At 39.6% G+C, this 18764-nt stretch overlaps 1 protein-coding gene across 20 annotated transcripts in view; it reads right to left on the reverse strand.

Moving 5' to 3' along the window:
- SYNE1 (spectrin repeat containing nuclear envelope protein 1) overlaps positions 1-18764 on the reverse strand; it is a 519329-nt gene that overhangs the window by 186643 nt on the left and 313922 nt on the right. For all 20 annotated transcript variants that reach the window (XM_055114235.2, XM_055114240.2, XM_034963099.3 and 17 more), the window contains 12 exons: positions 17255-17592; positions 16917-17061; positions 16022-16240; positions 14434-14693; positions 12651-12816; positions 12168-12320; positions 9800-9952; positions 9018-9200; positions 7785-7922; positions 1609-1794; positions 1316-1438; positions 754-936 (listed from right to left, as the gene is read on the reverse strand). In XM_055114235.2, the coding sequence (XP_054970210.2) occupies positions 754-936; positions 1316-1438; positions 1609-1794; positions 7785-7922; positions 9018-9200; positions 9800-9952; positions 12168-12320; positions 12651-12816; positions 14434-14693; positions 16022-16240; positions 16917-17061; positions 17255-17592 (2247 nt within the window). The remainder of the gene's footprint in view (positions 1-753; positions 937-1315; positions 1439-1608; positions 1795-7784; positions 7923-9017; positions 9201-9799; positions 9953-12167; positions 12321-12650; positions 12817-14433; positions 14694-16021; positions 16241-16916; positions 17062-17254; positions 17593-18764) is intronic.

Raw genomic sequence — 18764 nt, forward strand, 5'->3', positions numbered from 1 at the left:
GCCAAGGTGGCTGGATCATGTGAGCCCAGGAGTTCAATACAGCCTGGGCAACATGGTGACACCCCCATCTCTACCAAACAAAAGTATTTACACATATGAAGTATGAATGACTTTTAGCCTCAGGAATTTTCTGTCCAACAAATTACAAGATAACAGGGAGGAAAGGGTACTTGACCAAATGAGCCACTAGTGATTTTAGTGAGATGCTATTGAGACAATTTTTGGATAAAGCAAGAATTATTAGTTGAAGGGAGACATAAGGTAAACACTGTCATTTCTTCCTGGTAAATGATTTTCTCTTACTAGGCAAAGAGACTAAGAATAATACTTGAGTGCATTTTTTAGGCACTCAAAAGAAAATGGATTTAATGCTTTAATAAGCTGAAATATGAAAAAAAACTCTGTAACACAAGATAACAGTAAACCTGTATTATCAGTTTGTAGATGATTCTCAGGTGAATAATAAGAGATAAAAACATGTAATTGCATACAAGATTAATCTTTACAAGTTATTTATTTTAAAATATCACTAAAAGATAATTTTCACCAAGGATATTTTTTATATAGCATTCCCCAGGCTTTTGTGGGTGAACCAAATAACAGCATTTTAATCTCCTAATTTTATAAAACCACAACAGCCTGTCAGATTCAACACCCTGGATGTGTTTTGATGGCTGAGCCCACACAATGCTAAGAAAAGAAGCCCATGATTCATCAGCAATTGCTCTACTGGTGTGGGTACCCTGCACCTGCCTGCATGATGTTACACTGCTGGATGGCGGTGTGCTGCAGCCGGCTGGCCTCTTCCTGCAGCCGCAGAGCAGCATGACAGAGAGGTAAGCTGGCAACCACATCCTCGGGGATCCGGAGGGCACTCTGGCAGAGCTGCACTGCTTGCACCTTCGGCTTCAGTGACTCCATCTCAGACAACAAATGCTGAAAATGCAATTTCATAGTTCAAAAATTTAATATTTAAATCATTTATTTCATAAGCAAAAGGCACTTACTAAATTATAGTTACGTTGCAAGTTATAAACATTTTGCAAAAAAAAAATGTTTAAAACAGTGTTGAGTTTAGGGGCTGGACACAGTGGTTCACGTCTGTAACCCCAGCACTTTGAGAGGCTGAGGCGGGTGGACCACATGAGCTCAGGAGTTCGAGACCAGCCTGGCCAACATAGGGATACCCTGTCTCTATTTAAAAATAAATTAAAAAAAATAAAACAGTGTTGAGTTTAGGAGGCATTTTTCCTTACTATCCTCTTTTAAAAATATAGGTCCCTGTCCCTATTTACTCCAAGTTAGTTTGGCTTACCTGCCGATGAGAGAGCTGCTCCTTGAGACTGAGACGTCCAACTTCTGGAGAAGTCAGTGTTGCCTGGGCTTGCTCCAAGGCAGCTTGTAACTTTTTCAACTCTGCTTCAAATTTTTTCATATCCTAGAGAGTCAATATCAATGTATTGTACTTGAAGTTCAAAGTCATAGGGGAAGAATAACATCACAGTCAAGAAACCACATCACAGGTGAGCACTATTTCCATAGTGGCATTGCCATTTTCTTTTAATGATAGACATTTTTTTCTGTTTCTTTTTTTTTTTCTTTTTTTACCTTAGCTGCATCTTGGAGGTTCTGCAAACGAATTTTGATAATCTGTCGCAACTCCTCAGTCTCCCGTCCCAGTTCTGCCACTTGCTGAGACATTTTTTCTGTACAGTACACGCTAGTGAGGTACTGTAATTTCTCAGTCATTGCTTCCAGCTCACTGTCAATTTCTTTGGATTCTTCTAGCAGGGTCTAGAGTGAATTGTCAATATTCATGACATTGACGGGCAGGTAGAGGGGTATAGATATTCAATATAGCTTGGCATAAAATGCCCTGTGTAAGTTCTGTGTGTCCGTTATTGTGTTTAACCTTCACCCCCCCCCCCCCATGACCACTTTCTACTTGGTAGCCACTTACTATTATAACTATTTCACAGAAAAAGAAATCACAGTTTAGGAACTGTAAACAATGTGCAGAGGTCACATGTCATACTACGTGTGGGACCATGAAGCTCCTGCTCGGTCAAGCCCAAGCTGCCCCCTCGTGAGAACAGGACATAGGAATTCTAGCAGTGAAAAACTCAAACATACTACGTGTCTTATTTGTATCTCTGGGTCTCCATTTTCTCATATTTAAACTAAAGAATCACTTTTCAGCTCTCATATTCTATAAGACTGAAGTTCATATTTGTCTAAGAAATGAAAATAAGAGCAAGAGCATTACAAGCAAAAACCTTGGCTCACTTGCTTTAAGTGAGACAAAGGGGTAGAAGATACGTGCAATAACTATCAAGAGAAGCAAAAACAGCCCTGATGATTCAGAATGGTATCATCTACTGGGTCTATCAGAAATACAATGGATAAGTAACCATACAATGTACAGTCTATGAAAAGTAGAACGAAAGAGAAGCCAGTGTGAAGAGACGACTGCGACTTGGGGAAGATTGGGAGAAGGTCTCCGGGAAGAATCACATCTGAGCCCAGTCAGAAGGACTTTTGGAATCTGACAGATGAGGGGGAAGAGGAAAGACATTTCAGACAGAGAGAACAGCATATGCATAGGTACAGAGATGCGTGAATCTAGAACACACAGTTAGTGGGGTGTGTAATGTGTAAAGAGGAGAAATGAGGAATAGGATATTATTCTTAGGCAATGGACTATTTTTTTTTTTTTTTTTTTTTTGAGACAGAGTCTCGCTCTTTCACCCAGGCTGGAGTGCAGTGGCGCAATCTCACCTCACTGCAAGCTCCGCCTCCTGGGTTCAAACCATTCTCCTGCCTCAGCCCCCCGAGTAGCTGGGACTACAGGCACCCAGGTGCCCGCCACCACGCCCGGCTAATTTTTTGTATTTTTTAGCAGAGACGGGGTTTCATCGTGTTAGCCAGGATGGTCTCGATCTCCTGACCTCGTGATCCGCAGGCCTTGGCCTCCCAAAATGCTGGGATTACAGGCGTGAGCCACTGCGCCCAGCCGGCGATAGACTATTTTTTTGATGAAGTACTTTCTTTTCTCACAATAAATGTTTATAAATATATATTTAACAGATAAATATTTATCTGTATATGATATATGATATGTATTTATACAAGATATATTTATCTTTTTTTTTTTTGAGACAGAGTTTTGCTCCTGTTGCCCAGGCTGGAGTGCAATGGCATGATCTCGGCTCACTGCAACCTGCATCTCCTGGGTTCAAGTGATTCTCCTGCCTCAGCTTCCCGAGTAGCTGGGATTACAGGCATGCGCCGCCACGCCCAGCTAATTTTGTATTTTTAGTAGAGACGGGGTTTCTCCATGTTGGTCAGGCTGGTCTCAAACTCCTGACCTTGTGATCCGCCAGCCTCAGTCCCCCAAAGTGCTGGGATTACAGATGTGACTCACTGCACCCAGCCCCTATACAAGATATATTTATTTTTAACACATAAATATATATAGTAAGGATATATATATATAATCTGTTAAATATATATTTAATGTAAATGTATAATTTAAGTACATTTATTAATAATTTAATTATTTTAAATGATTTAAATATATATTTACTATATAAATATATTAAATAGAAAATATATGACTTGGAAAATATTGAAAATATAAAGAAGAAAACAAAATATCTCATCATTTTATAACCCAGAAATAACTTTAAGAGTTAACTGCTGATACATTTGGGCACATTTTTAGGTATTAATAATTGAGGTCATAACATGACTACAGTTTTCCATCTTTCTTTTTCACCCGACCTTAGCGTTACCGGAAAAAGGTCCCAATCCAGACCCCAAAAGCGGGTTCTTGAATCTTGTGCAAGAAAGAATGTGGGGCAAATCCAGAGTAAAATGAAAGCAAGTTTATTAAGAAAGTAAAGGGATGAAAGAACGGCTACTCCACTGACAAAGCAGGGTGTTCCCAAAAGCAGGAAAAGAAATGCATCCACCTTAGGTACAATGTCTGCTTATATATAAGACAACAAAGCAAAAAATCACGGCGGAGATATGCTCTACAAGGGCCTGTGACCAAAGATTGTTAATCTTTGTGTAACTGCTGTCTTCTATAAGAATCTATGTTAAAATTATTTTTTAAATATAGATCCAAGAATGCTTTTGTTCTTAACATACCAGGATATCAGGACATTTCCTGAGTCTGTTATTTCCCAGATCTATTAAGGCCTGGGTATCTTCAGTAAGCATTATCAACCTGTCTCTTTAACCATAATTATTCTGTGACTAAGAATGCCTGACGTGGGAATGCTACCCAATAGGTGTCATCCTCATTTACCCAGCCCCTATTCAGTCCCCTACGAAGTCACTCTGGTTCTCACATCTCTGACATTAGAAAAAACACAATGGATTTTCTTTTCTTTTCTTTTCTTTTTTGAAATGGAGTCTTGCTCTGTGGCCAGGCTGGAGTGCAATGGCGCGATCTAAGCTCACTGCAACCGCTGCCTCCCAGGTTCAAGCGATTCTCCTGCCTCAGCCATCCGAGCAGCTGGAATTACAGGCACTCCCAACCACGTCCAGCTAACTTTTGTATTTTTAGTAGAGAATGGGGTTTCACTATGTTGGCCAGGCTGGTCTCGAACTCTTGACCTCAAGTGATCCACCCCTCTCGGCCTCTCAAAGAACACAATGGCTTTTCTCACAGTGCACTCTTTTAAAATAAACACAGGCTGCTTTACTTCCTAAAGGGGGCACGTGAGAACTCACCAAAAGAGTCTACAGTCTGCGTTCTCTCTTCAGCTTCTGAGCCAGATCATCTCAGGACCTGGTGTCTTTTTCACTGTGCCCCATGATGCAGTCAACCCACCCTACTGCTCGAGTCATAGAAACCTGGGAATCATCCTTGACTCCTCCCTCTCTTTCATCATTGACTCCTCCCTCTCTTTCACCCAATTCAGTCTCCAAATTGGAGAATTCCAGCTGCTTAGTATCTCTTGGCTTTGTCTTCTCCTCCTAATCTCCAAAGAGAGGCCTTGTCATCTTCTACTGAAATACTGAAATCATCTTTTATATTGTCTTACTGTCCTCAATGTGTTTTCCAAAGGCTGCTAAATTTGCTTTCTGAAAATACGAGTCTGAACTTGTCCTTTGCAGGCAGAATATCAGTTTCAGAGGCTTCAGAGTGACTTCAGGATAAAGTCCAAATTCCCAACAGACTTTTAGGATCTTTTTCTTATCTCTCTATTCTTATCTCTTATCCCTTGTACCAGCACCAGAAAACACTCCTCACATTTACTGCTAGGATTTCAGCATACATTTTTATCTAAACATATTCCACAAGTAGGCTGTCATGTTTTTCAGGACTCAGCCCATCATCACCTTTTCCTGAGAAGCCTTTCTGCACTTTCCTCTTAAACCCCTGGTGGGCGGTTGGGTTGAGCACCCTCCTGTGGGCTCCTTCAGCACCTGGGCCCTCTGTCTTTGCACAAATCACACTATATTTTACTGTTTCCTTCTATCTGTCCCCTCCCCTAAATAATCAACTCCCTGGGGTGGGGACAGGGAATATCCTTTGTACCCTAAATGCCTAACCAAAGTCCTAGTTTGGGAAAGGACTGTATGTTTGTTGAATAAATAAACAAACACTTGTATTCCCAGAATTTGGGGATGCCAAGGCGAGTAGATCGCTTGAGGCCAGGAGTTTGAGACCAGTCTGGCCAGCATGGCGAAACCCTATCTCTACTAAAAATGCAACAATTAGCCAGGTGTGATGGCACGTGCCTGTAGTTCCAGCTATTCAGGAGGCTGAGGGACAAGATTCACTTGAACCCGCCCAGGCTGTAGCTCAGTGGCGTGATCTCGGCTCACTGCAACGATGACGAGATTGCAGTGAGCTGAGATCATGCCACTGAGCTACAGCCTGGGCGATAGAGCGAAATGCTGTCTCAAAAAAAAAAAAAAAGTCATGATAACCTTAAGGACTTCATTGTATTTTATTATATGCAAATATTTACTTGGAAAAAAATTATTTCACATTTAAGTTTTCTTTAAACTTTCACTACAGTTATTAATACTGTGGAAAATATTTTCTATATTTTGGATTGTAGCCATAAAAAGGAGTCCAAAAGGAGCCAACAGGCCAGAGTAGTAACTATTTTTTTTTTTTTTTTTTTTTTTTTGAGATGGAGTCTCACTCTGTCACCCAGGCTGGAGTGCAGTGGCGTGATCTTGGCTCACTGCAACCTCCACCTCCCGAGTTCAAGTGATTCTCTTGCCTCAGATTCCTGAGTAGCTGGGACTACAGGTGCCCACCACCATGCCCAGCTAACTTTTGTATTTTTAGTAGAGATGGGGTTTCACCATATTGGCCAAGCTAGTCTTGAACTCCTGACCCTGTGATCCACCCACCTCGGCCTCCCAAAGTGCTGGGATTACAGGTGTGAGCCACCGCACCTGGCCCAGAGTAGCAACATTTTTGACAATCACCATACATTTTGCCAATTATTTTTCAAAGAGATTTTACCAGGATACCAGCAATGTTTGAGAGCTCTCACTTCCTTAAATATGAACTTGAAAGAAACAGTATGAATGTGACAGTTAAGTTTGTCTTTCTTCCTCTCTTTTTTTGCTGAAATTTGCATTTCTAGACTTCTAAGGATGTTGGCTTTTTTGCATTGTTTTCAAATCAGTGGTAACTTAAGTCCTGTCTGTTCATATCTAAGCATATCTTAAAGCAAAAGATTGGAGTTGCTTAAGAAAGACATTGTGGGAAGAATACGCAAGATTGATCAGAGAAGAAAGACTGTGAATATAGGGAAAAATTAGAAGCTGTTAAAGCATTCCAAAAATGGAAAAATGAGGCTTTGATCTAGAACCCTGTAAACAAGAATGGAAACAGGGATTCATTTAAAGGCCACAAGGATACATAAATAATATAAGAGACAAAATTCTAGAATACTCGATACCCATGTAACTCCTATAAAAGTCACCCTATATTTTATTATATGATAACTAGCCTATTAACTATCTGTGTCTAATTTAAGCTTAAGTTACAAAAGGATGAAATAATTTCCTGGATGACGTGACTGACAGAAAAGGAACATTTTTCTCATGTAACTTCAGAGGAAATGAACTAACATAGCCAGCATGTGATGTGGACTCATGGCTTGCTCTGGGCTGCCCGACCTCCTGTGGAAGGCCAGATGACAGGCCTGGGTGAGGGCTGAGGGAGGAGGCGGGAGATCTCCCACTGAGCACCTGCATGTGCCAGGCAGACGTTTGCACGTGTGTACCTTAAACCACTTCATCTCATAAGTCTGAAATACGAATATTATTTACATCTTCATACAAATGATGAGAAGACAGAATTCAGAGAGGCAAAGTATTCTGCTCCAAATCACACAACCCTGCATGGCGGAGCTTGGTTTTCCCACCAGTCTGAGTGTGGAGTCTAGAATCTTTCCACACTTCATTGCATCTCTTCACAGGAAAGAATTTCCCACCAGATCCCTGCAGATAATTATTTCAAAGAAGCTACAGAAAATGAGTTCTACAAGGCTGATTGGTTTGGGTCTTGGTGTAAGGAAGGTTTAGGGAAGATCAAGGATATTTATTTATTCAATTTCATGAAACTTCATGAGAAGCTCCTTTCTGTCCAACTACTGAACAACTTAGGGGTACCTTAGCATTCTTTTTATCTGGTAGCTCCAAAAATTTTACATCACAGCCCTCTAAGTGTTGTGTCAGTCTACCCAGTTAAATCAAATTGCCCTTGGTTACTTTTTAAAGATTATTTTTCCTAAGGTTACCTGATGCAAAATATATTGTTCCCGAAGCTGGCTTGCAGAATTCCATGCAATAGTTCCATGAGCCAAGACTTTAGCTTTTTCAATCCACTTCAAAATTAATTCAAGCATTTCATTGTATTCTTCTAAATGTGATGCTGCCTGAAAAACCAGTAACATTAACGTAACAAATGTAAACTCAGTTTCTTGAGCTATAAATCAGTCTTCTCTCTCTTTGGACACAACAGTCTTAGGGGTTGATCGTTATAATATCTATGATATTCAATGGTATCAAAAAAATCGTTTCCCTGTTGAAAATCTGTCAAAGCTTTCTCAGTGACCTTAGGATAAAGCTCAAGTTCTTAATATGATTGAATTATTCCTCTTTTTCTTTCTTTTTTCTCTTTTCTTTTTTTTTTTTTTTCTCCAAGGTCTTACTGTCACCCAGGCTGGAGTGCAGTAGCAGGATCATGGTTAATTACAGCCTCAATCTTACAGGCTCAGCCTCCCACCTCAGCCTCCCACATAGCTGGGACCACAGGCATGTGCCACCATGCCCTGTTAAATTTTTGAATCTTTTGTAGGTTTCACCATGTTGCCCAGGCTGGTCTCAAACTCCTAGGCTCAAGTGATCCTTCTGCCTCAGCCTCCCAAAGTACTGGGATTATAGGTATGAGCCACCATGCCAGGCCTTCCTCTATCCCTTCCTTCACCCTCCCCTGGGTAAGGAGGTGGCAAGTGGGGATTCTAGCAGGCAAAGTTTCAAACTATAATTAATGGGTTACCAACTCCTGGTTTTAACTTGTCCCTGATTATATTAATCAATTTCAAAAGTCTAGTCTATATGCAACAATTATTACAGACGTGCAATCTGAATCTATTAAGTCAACGTAAGCTGATACATATGTAGCTTACTTAAAGGTACTTGAATTCACTCCAAACTGATTTCATAAAACATGTTAATGAGTGAATATTCATTCTACAAAATACTTCTCCATTTTACAAAATATTCACTCCAAAGTCCATTTGTAGGACCACCTTTGTCAGTGACTTTATCATATGGCTGGATATAAAATAAGTGCTGGTTTACACCTAAGTCTTAGGATCACAAGTGTAGCATGAGATAAGCTACACCTAAACTACTCTGTCATTGTCCATTTTATCTTTTTATTTATGTTAATTTATTTTCAAAAGAGAAAAGCCGAACATGGAAGTTTCTGCCTTAGACGATTTGGATTTCTGGCCCGGAACACATACCTGATTGAGCTTGGAGAGCCGATTCTCAGCTTGTCTAATGGTCTGCTGGTGAAGTTCAGTCAGCTTTCCTATCTTCTTGGCCAGTGGCTTACCCAGTTGGCCATTCTGTTCCAAGAATTTCTGTACTGCTGCATCTAATTCCATTAACTTTGAATTACAGCCATCTAATTCCTCTCCCAGCACCTTGATGGTCACCAAAATGAAAGAACATTAGAGTACAGAAAATAAATTTCTCCAGGTTTCCCGAGACCAGACTGATTTTTGTCAAAGCCAAATATTATAATGAATAATTCTACTATAATTCTACTATGATCGGGTCATTTTTGTTTCTTCGGTTGGAAAGGCAGAACAGGATATGTTGTAATGCTGGTGTTTATTTCCTATGAGGCTGAGTGAGAAGGCTAACATTTTCCTTCTGCCCCACCCAAAAAGGATTAGAGTCCCTGAACTCATCAACAGAGGAAGAACACAGATTTAGCTACCAAGGACACAATTCAGTTTGGAATTTATATACTTGTATTCCTAAATCATCACTTAGTCCTTTGACGCTCTTCTTTCGTACACACTCATGCATGTATATTTATTAATACTGTTCAATTATAATGATCAATTATGTAAGAGGATCTGTGTTGCTTCAGTTAGTAAATTTCTTTACCGCCTGCTGTGACTATTTGGTTTTAAAAAAGGTTCCTAAAAGGTTTTTATCCTATATCCCCAAGTAAAACTGACTCCAAAAACTATTTAATTCATTCAGTAGTACCCTTTAAAATTCTACTTCTTACCTTTTGGTCAGTTTTAGCTTGAACTACATTATCTGTCTTCGCTTTCAGCTTAGTTAGAATAGTTGTGAGGTCTTTAGCTAACTTCTGAATTTGCCGGCTGAGTTCCTGGCTCGTGGCCTTGCTCTGCTCAACTTCTTTTATTTTGTCTTGGATCTAAAAAACCAGTAAGAACAGCAAAAAAAGCCATGGTTAAAAGTGGATAATAGATACTAAAAATCTCAAATGATGTTGACAAGACACATTTTAACTGCTTTGGCATTGAAACACCTGGTCACACCAGCGATGTGCGGTTAGTTACAAGCCCTCCTGGCTTTCCCTGACTTCACTATAAGTATTTACTGCACTCCTTGTGTTCCAGCAAAGATACAAGCAATGTGTGTAGAGAAATTCACTTATTAAATATTTACAGAATACTCATTATAGATGGTTGTGTAGACAGCTGAGTTTGAATCCTATCTTCTCCATTAACTAACGTAATGACCTTGAGCACACAAACGCCTCTAAGCCTTTTTCTTCATAAGATGGAAAATCCTCCCAAACAGTTGGAAGCACACTGATTTGTTTCCAAGCACCTTTTAATAAATGACTCTTAATGATCTGTTAACTCTTTTTGTAGCTTTCCGACTACAGCTCTATAGTATGCCAACCAAGCATTGAGTACATCCAATGGAAAGGAAGGTGAAAAAAGACAGTTCGCATTTACAAATTTCCAGTGACTTTGGTTTGAGTTGATAACAAACATTCACACTGTTGCTTAGAATAAAATGCTGAAGAAAAGACATTAAAGAGAAGAAACATTTCTTTATGTAGTTAAAGGTCTTTAAAAAAACCTCTTTAGTAGGGAGAAAACACACCATTCAAAGAGAGTTAATGGTGTGTTTTGGCCTTCATTATTTTGAGTGTCAAAGTAAATGAAATACATATGAATAAGGCTATGATAGGAAAATTAATCCAGAGAAAAGCTTAAATTTTAACTAAAAAAACAAACAAAGAAAAACCATGGCTGTGCACAGAGGTGCACACCTGTAATCCCAGCACTTTGGGAGGCTGAGGCAGGCAGCTCACTTGAGGCCAGGAGTTTGAGACCAGGCTGCCCAACATGGCAAAACCTTGTCTCTTTTTACTAAAAATACAAAAAATTAGCCAGGTATGGTGGTGCATGCCTGGAATCCCAGCTACTTGGGAGGCTGAGGCACGAGAACTGCTTGAACCCAGGAGGTGGAGGTTGCAGTAAGCTGAGATTGTTTCACTGCACTCCAGCCTGGGGGACAGAGCGAGACTCTGTCTCAAAAATATAAAAAGACCATGAACTTGCCAAGTCATCCGTCCCAATAGATCTTCCAATGTCTAAGAAGAAAAGCCAAATATATCAATTAAATACTTAAAATAGTAAAGAGCATTTATCAGTAGTTTAGGTCAAAGTCATGATGCAGTAGGATCAGATTTTGAAGAGATTTTTAAAACACTTTGCATCATACATTGAAGATTCCAAAAGTAGAGCACAACCGTATGAGTTTTACAGTTTGTACAATGGGATATTACTTTCTATTTCATGTAGCAGTTTAGAATTGTAGTGTGTCTTCTCTTTGTCTCATATAGAATGGTTTTCATTAAACTTTAATAGCTTTAGCATTAAGCCACCAAGAGAGTCCGAAAAATCTATTATATTTCCATACAGATGATATTTGAGCCTATTTTCACTACATGAAATTGTGCTCTTCATGAGACCAGAGACAGAAATCTCACTCTGGTCTCAACACCAAAAAGGACTATGCATTTCTTCTCAAAGAAACAAAAATATTTGTTTTTTAGAGTTATAGACAGGATTGTGTTTCTATTTACTCTTTTCCTTGGGTGTTTAGAAGCTAGGGTTAAAATGATGGCTCTTCTCTAGCAACATTAGGGGACCCACCTGCATGCATTTTAGGAAATAACTGCATCCCTGCATTGATCTTATTTTTATTTCTTTGATTTTTCCCTTTCCTCCAACATCTTCACCTACTTAACTGACATTTTGTTGCACTGCTGAAATAAAATAACAGCTGGAAGAGTCCCTGGCACACTCTGGGCATTCACTAAATATTTGTTGAACACATGAAATATATCTTACTTTTTGTTTCTTTAAGTCATTTTTTTAAAGGTGAGGGGAAGCACAAAAATTATCTTTAATTGTATGGCATTATTGGTCATATCTATGATCATCTTGCCTATGAAAAAGACTTCTAATTTAATATTATTGTTTTATAGCCATCTATTTTTTTTAACTCTGTCTCCAAGAGACATTATTGTGAAAATCAAGAACTCTTACACAAGAGGACTGACCCTATAAACAAAATGGAAAGACACTCTTTCTTGATCATAGGTTTACCTGATCTCGGATCTTTAGATCTAACACCACTTCAGCCAACTGAAGGGAGAGTTCAGAAGGTAATATGGTATAAAGACCTAAGTACTTCTCCTTCTGTTCTTCTGCCATTTTTTCAATGTTCTGTCGGTGATTTGTGGCTTCTGTTAGGAGAATCTGAAGAAAAGATCAAAATAAGAAATTTCTGGGAACCTTCTAAGGGGACTGTTATAGACAAGGCTGTATATTTTTCATCAACATATAATTAAGTGTGGAATTAGAAAAATATCTTAATACAACATTGTTCTTTTGTCTCTGAATATAAAGTATGTTCACTTTAAAAAACAAAGGAAAATCCCATGAAGTAATACTAAATATCTTTTATATAACACACTTCTGAAATTTTTTAATTCAATATTCAATAAATACAAACAAGTATGTTCAACTAAAATCAGGGCAATTGTTTTTGAAATGATGGGTAAAGAGAATGAGGAGACTTTTTTGTACCTGAAGTTCTTCAAGTTGAGCATCTATTTCTATTGTTGGATTCCCTAAATATTCTTTCGTTTCCTGAACCCAACATTTCACAGAATTGATCTGAGTCTCCACGATTTCTCGGTCCTTCAGCTCTTGCTTCACCAACTTTCCATTAGTCTTCACTTTCTCCTGCATGCTTCAGAAACATTACAGGGATAAAACAGAAGTGAAGTGAAAGGAACCCCCTAATACTTGGCAACATTTTATCCAATACATATATAGAAATGGGAAACCTAATATCTTTTTTGAAAGAAAAGACACTTCCTCAACACTGTTAAATAACACTGCAGTTCATGTATAAATGTCATATAAAGTAAATAACTTATCCTTGAAAAACTGAGAGTTGACTGTCTCACATGCCACTAAATTGCAATCAATTTCCTATTTAAAGTAGCCTGGAGATTATTTCATTATTTACTTCCTCTTTGGAAATCTCCTAAAATGGTACATTTAAAAGTAATGTGTAATTGGAATATATATGGCTATCTATTAGAAAGTAGTCTTTAAAGAAAAAAATCAAGCTTTGGAAATGTCATAATTAATCATGTTAATAATGTACAAATTTCAAGTCTTTATTTGAATTAATGTAAATTTGGTAAGAAGATTTTAAAAAGTGTTAGATTACCTTGACATCACCTATAAGGGAAAGAGGTGAAATGCAAGGACATGAATGAGGTAATATTTGTAAATGTAGAAATTAAATTATCAATGAATATTTTTTCTCTGGCCCAAGAAGTGAATCAGGGCTGGTTGTATATCAAGATTAACTTGCTCTTTCTACTAAATTCACTGCTAGTCAATGGCTATTATTTACCTGGACTGTGGTGTCATCTTTGCTCCTATATCCCTGTCACCCCAGATAGCCAATGAGTTCTCAATCTTCATCAAATCTAAGTTCTTAATAGCTCTCAATTGTTTCCATCTCATGCTTCATTTCTCTTGAATCACCCTTCCTCTCCCCGCATCACCCAAGGAGCTCCTTGAAAGTGACATGTTTATTCCTTTCTTACATGTCATTTCCCTGTTTGCAAAACTCAATGCCTAGCTCCAGCCCGCTCAGGCTTCTGCTTCAATTCCCCTTCTGAAGGCATGCCTTCTTTGACCCCTCTCCTCGGCTGCTTGTCTCTGCTTCGGATTCCCTCAGCTCCCTTTTCACACTTGACTAAAAAGGCTGCCTTAGTTGCCTAGCTCTCTGCTGCTTGACTGTAAACGGCATGAAGGTAGACACTGAGTCTGTATGGTTCATCATCGTATCTCTAAGTACTATCAGATATGTATTTGTCAGACAAATGATTGAAGAGTTAAGGAAACGGAAAAGCAAGAGTGATGGGAACGGATCCCCACATTTTCAAGGTGGTGTGAAGGAGCACCTTCATACTTCAGAACCTACTTATCCCTTTGGGTCAAGGCCAAGTTTAGTAACAGAATGAAAGTAGGGGCCGGGCGTGGTGGCTCACGCTTGTAATCCCAGCACTCTGGGAGGCCGAGGCGGGCGGATCACGAGGTCAGGAGATCAAGACCACGGTGAAACCCCGTCTCTACTAAAAATACAAAAAATTAGCCGGGCGTGGTGGTGGGCGCCTGTAGTCCCAGCTACTCAGAGAGGCTGAGGCAGTAGAATGGCATGAACCTGGGAGGCGGAGCTTGCAGTGAGCCGAGATCACACCTTTGCACTCCAGCCTGGGCAACAGAGCGAGACTCCGTCTCAAAAACAAACAAACAAACAAAAGAATGAAAGTAGGTGCTTAATTACTTCAGGCACCGATCTTGCATGGCGGTGATTTCCTGCATGAGCGGAGGCTCTCCCCCAGAGGCTGGGGCGGCTCCATCCTGGAGCATGCTCAGGGCTTGCTGCCGCAGCATGCCCAAGGCCGACTGCTGCTGCTCCAGCTCCAGAACGAATGTGTCGTGGTATTCAAGAAGAGTTAAGAGTTCTGCTTTCGATGCTTTCTCTGCTGAACTTCCAGGTAACTTATCTTGCAGCTGATCAATCATTTCAGTGGCCTTTTTAACCTGATGACAAATGTACATACTATGAAGTTCAATAATAAATAAACTGAAAAAAATAGGGTAACTCCCATAAAAGCCACACACTAGTGTATGAAGCCAATTAAAGATGATGACATAAATTTCACATGTTAGGAAACTGGAACCTGAGCAACCTTCTTAACATGAAAGGAGATATCACCTCTATACCTCTGGGTTTAAAGCTTTAATCTCAAAATAATATTAGGACAATCAGAGACTATACTTAATACAGAAAAAGCTTTTAAAAAAAAACTAAGCAAACAAAATACTCTTTCCAATATTTAAGTTAACATAAACGAGTGCCTTTAAATCATAAAGGAAAATAATGGCTTAAAACATTAAACCTTTAAAGATGGAAAAAGCTGCCAGGCATGTGGTGGCTCGCGCACTTTCGGAGGCCGAGACAGGCAGATCACCTGAGGTCAGGAGTTTGAGACAAGCCTGACAAACATGGAGAAACCCCGTCTCTACTAAAAATACAAAAATTAACCAGGTGTGGTGGCGGGTGCCTGTAATCCCAGCTACTCATGAGGGTGAGGCAGGAGAATTGCTTGAACCCAGGGGGTGGAGGTTGCAGTGAGCTGAGATCACACCACTGCACTCTAGCCTGAGCGACAGAGCAAGACTCCAAAAAGGAAAAAGTTGAATATACAATTTGGGTAATGAGTCAAATTTCTGCTCATTTTCAGGTTTCATGGTAAAGAAAAAGTATCTCATTCTTTTTCAAGGCCGTTAAGAAAGCAAATGGGCCGGGCGCGGTGGCTCACGCCTGTAATCCCAGCACTTTGCGGGGGCTGAGGCGGGCGGATCACGAGGTCAGGAGATTGAAAACATCCTGGCTAACACGGTGAAACCTCCTCTCTAGTAAAAATACAAAAAATTGGCCGGGTGTGGTGGCGGGCGCCTGTAGTCCCAGCTACTCGGGAGGCTGAGGCAGGAGAATGGCGTGAACCCGGGAGGCGGAGCTTGCAGTGAGCCCAGATGGCACCACTGCACTCCAGCCTGGGCAACAGAGGGAGACTCCGTCAAAAAAAAAGAAAGAAAGCAAATGGGGCAAAATGGGCTTGTTCTCCTTTCAAAATTTAATTGCTTGGTTTTTCTCATTGAAATAATTTGACTGTGACTTGGGACTAAACTGCACATTGCATTTTGTACTTTGTTTCATAACTTAATTTTTATGTCACTGAAACAGATTTTAAAAAGCCTTTATTACTTTCATAAGGCTGACTTCAAAAAGGGGCAAAATACTGTGTTTCAAAATACATTATAATTAGTGAGGAAAGAAGGGTGAGCCCATGGACAGTGGAAACTACCTTGTTGTTAAAGCCCGTCCACTCATCCACTGCATCTTCCAGGATCTTCTCCTGGTCCTGAGCCACAGCTCGAAGGCGTGTCCAGCGCTGCCAGACGGTGGTCATTGACCTGCTCAGGGTGGCTTTGCTGGCATCATTTCCGGTTTTCTCCAGTTGTGAAGCTTTTTCCTCAAGGGCCACAATTTTCTCATGGAAAGAGTTAACCACTGACACTAAAGCCTAGGGTTGGGGGTGGAGGACGGAAGAGAAGAGACAAGGGAGAGATCAATTTAATTTTATAAAGTTCTATGGATCTTGGTAAAGCCCAAAATTACCTGCAAAAGGAAATGTTTCTACATATATTTATTCTCCTCTAGGTACTCTTACCTTTATGTTTATTTTTTAACCAGAGTTAGTCTTAAAGCTTTTTAAAGAGGTAAGGTGAATATTATTTATTTATTAAAAACAAAAGTGTGTTTTGCTACTTGAGATGACGTTTTTTTCATTTTTAAAAAGCAGCACAAATGCAAGTGAACCAAATGCAATATTTTAGTATGTTACATTTTTTCCTTATATTGCTCTGATAAAGGGAGACTCAGTTGTTAACGTTTTAGTTTTATTTAATCTGTTATCAACAAAAAGTATTCACTGACATTTATTAAGTGCCACATCTTATCGGAAGCAAATTGCTCTGAACATCTTAGCTGTGCATTCAAAATCTTAGCTATGCATTTCCAATGGGAATCCTAAAAGGTAATAGCATTTAATAAACTTAAAACTTCTATAAAATGTTGTTAAATGCATCCTTATCACATTGAAAAAGTTCAGGTAGAAATGAAGATTTATTGATCATGTTGCAAAGACCCATTATAATTATAGAAAAAGGATTTTTTTTTAAATGGCCCAAAACTCTGACCTTGTGTTCTGACAATTTTTCTTCCGCTTCATGACTAGACGAAGTCTTCAACAAAGAAAACTCAGACAATTTCTTTTCTGTATCATTCATCAATTCAATAACCTCTTCCCTTGCTTTCTGGTAATCGTGCCATTGAGCTGTGCATCTTGAAAGAGTCCAACAGAAATTGATAAGTAGCACGAAATCACGTATTTCTACACGAAGCTCTGGTGTCAGTATGTCTAATGATACTTAGGGAGAAACGAATTTACGTGCTAATGTATATCATTCCTGTATTACTACTTTCAGTGTGGAAATTCATTTCACTGAAACATAAAACACAAAACATCCTGAAATACCTCTGCAAGAGCTCCACTTGGGCACCAGAGTCCCGGCTCATCCTCTGGCTCCTGAGTTCCAGAGAAGCCATTTTCTGTTCTAGGTCTTCTTTGCCGGTTGGCTTGATGAGTGGGTCCAGGGTGGCTACCAGGCTGTGGAGCTCCTCCAGGTTACTATGGAACTGATCCTCTGTACTGAAAAATTCCATGTGCCTTTTGAGATTTTCCTCTGCGCTCTCCACGTCTAGGCCATTGCCTGCCAGCTGTAACATTTCTTGGGCATCCTCAAGCCAGTCATTGGCTGCTTGAAATACCTGATAATACCTTTGACACTGGCTATATATTTCAGTCAAGGTAACCTGAAAAACAGCAATTGCAAACATAATCAACTCTCCTTTGCAATGTGTTTGCGGGAAAGAGTTTTATTCATTCATTTGTTTTCCAGTCCTTAGTCTCATGGGTGTATGTGTGTAAGTGCATTGATAAGTTAGTGGAATATTTTTGTGGTGCCATCATCATTATCCTTGATTTTTCCTTCTGCTATTCTTGTTATAATTTTATTACTGCCATTAAATTAAATAATAAGGACAGAAATGGGATAGAAATTTATGTCAGTATCTTGACTAGTTCTGAAACTTCCCTCTCTAAGAAATAATATGATGCTTAGTAATATGTGGCAGACTGAATGTTTACCAAAGTGCAGTAATGTCTCCGTTGGTTAGAAGTATAACAACACGGCCAGGCGTGCTGGTTCATGACTGTGATCTCAGCACTTTGGGAGGCTGACGGAGGCAGATCACTTGAGGCCAGGAGTTCGAGACCAGCCTGGCTAACATGGTGAAACCCTGTCTCTACTAAAAATACGAAAATTAGCTGAGTGTGGTGGCACATGCCTGTAACAGCTACTTGGGAGGTTGAGGCACAAGAATTGCTTGAACCTGAGAGGCAGAGGTTGCAGTGAGCTGAGATCGTTTCACTGCACCCCAGACTCTGTCTCTCAAAAAACAAACAAACAAACAAACATGGAAAGGAAAAGAAAAGAAAAAAAAAAGAAATATAGCAACATCAAACTTCCAAACTGGCATTTACCAGACCACAGAGCCACAGAGTAATTTCTGGAAGCGAAATAGTAACCTGTGAGTCTTGTATACAGACTAAAATAGAAAAGTTGAAAAGTTTAAGTCTGGACGGCTGGTCCATTCAATTCCAGAAGGAAAAGAAACACTCTAACCAGCCATCAATGACTAGACAAGATAAGCCGCAACTGTGCAAGCGAAGATGCATAGAAAAGGTAGAGAAAGTATCCATAAGATGAGCACCAATTAAGGAAAGAACAGGGACAGCAAAGCATAGAATCAGCAGAGGGAATAAGAAATGCCCCAGGAACCATGACCTTTAGTTATTTGGACCAAGATAATCAATAAGACAAGATGGGACAAGCAGAGACATCTTAGTAGATTTAAGAGTTTGGTTCAAAACTCACCAAAAGAAGCAAGCTTACCTGACAAATGTTTTTCAAGAATGAAAATTT

This window comes from Pan paniscus, chromosome 5 (genome assembly GCF_029289425.2).
Source record: "Pan paniscus chromosome 5, NHGRI_mPanPan1-v2.0_pri, whole genome shotgun sequence".
Taxonomy (NCBI): Eukaryota; Metazoa; Chordata; class Mammalia; order Primates; family Hominidae; genus Pan; species Pan paniscus.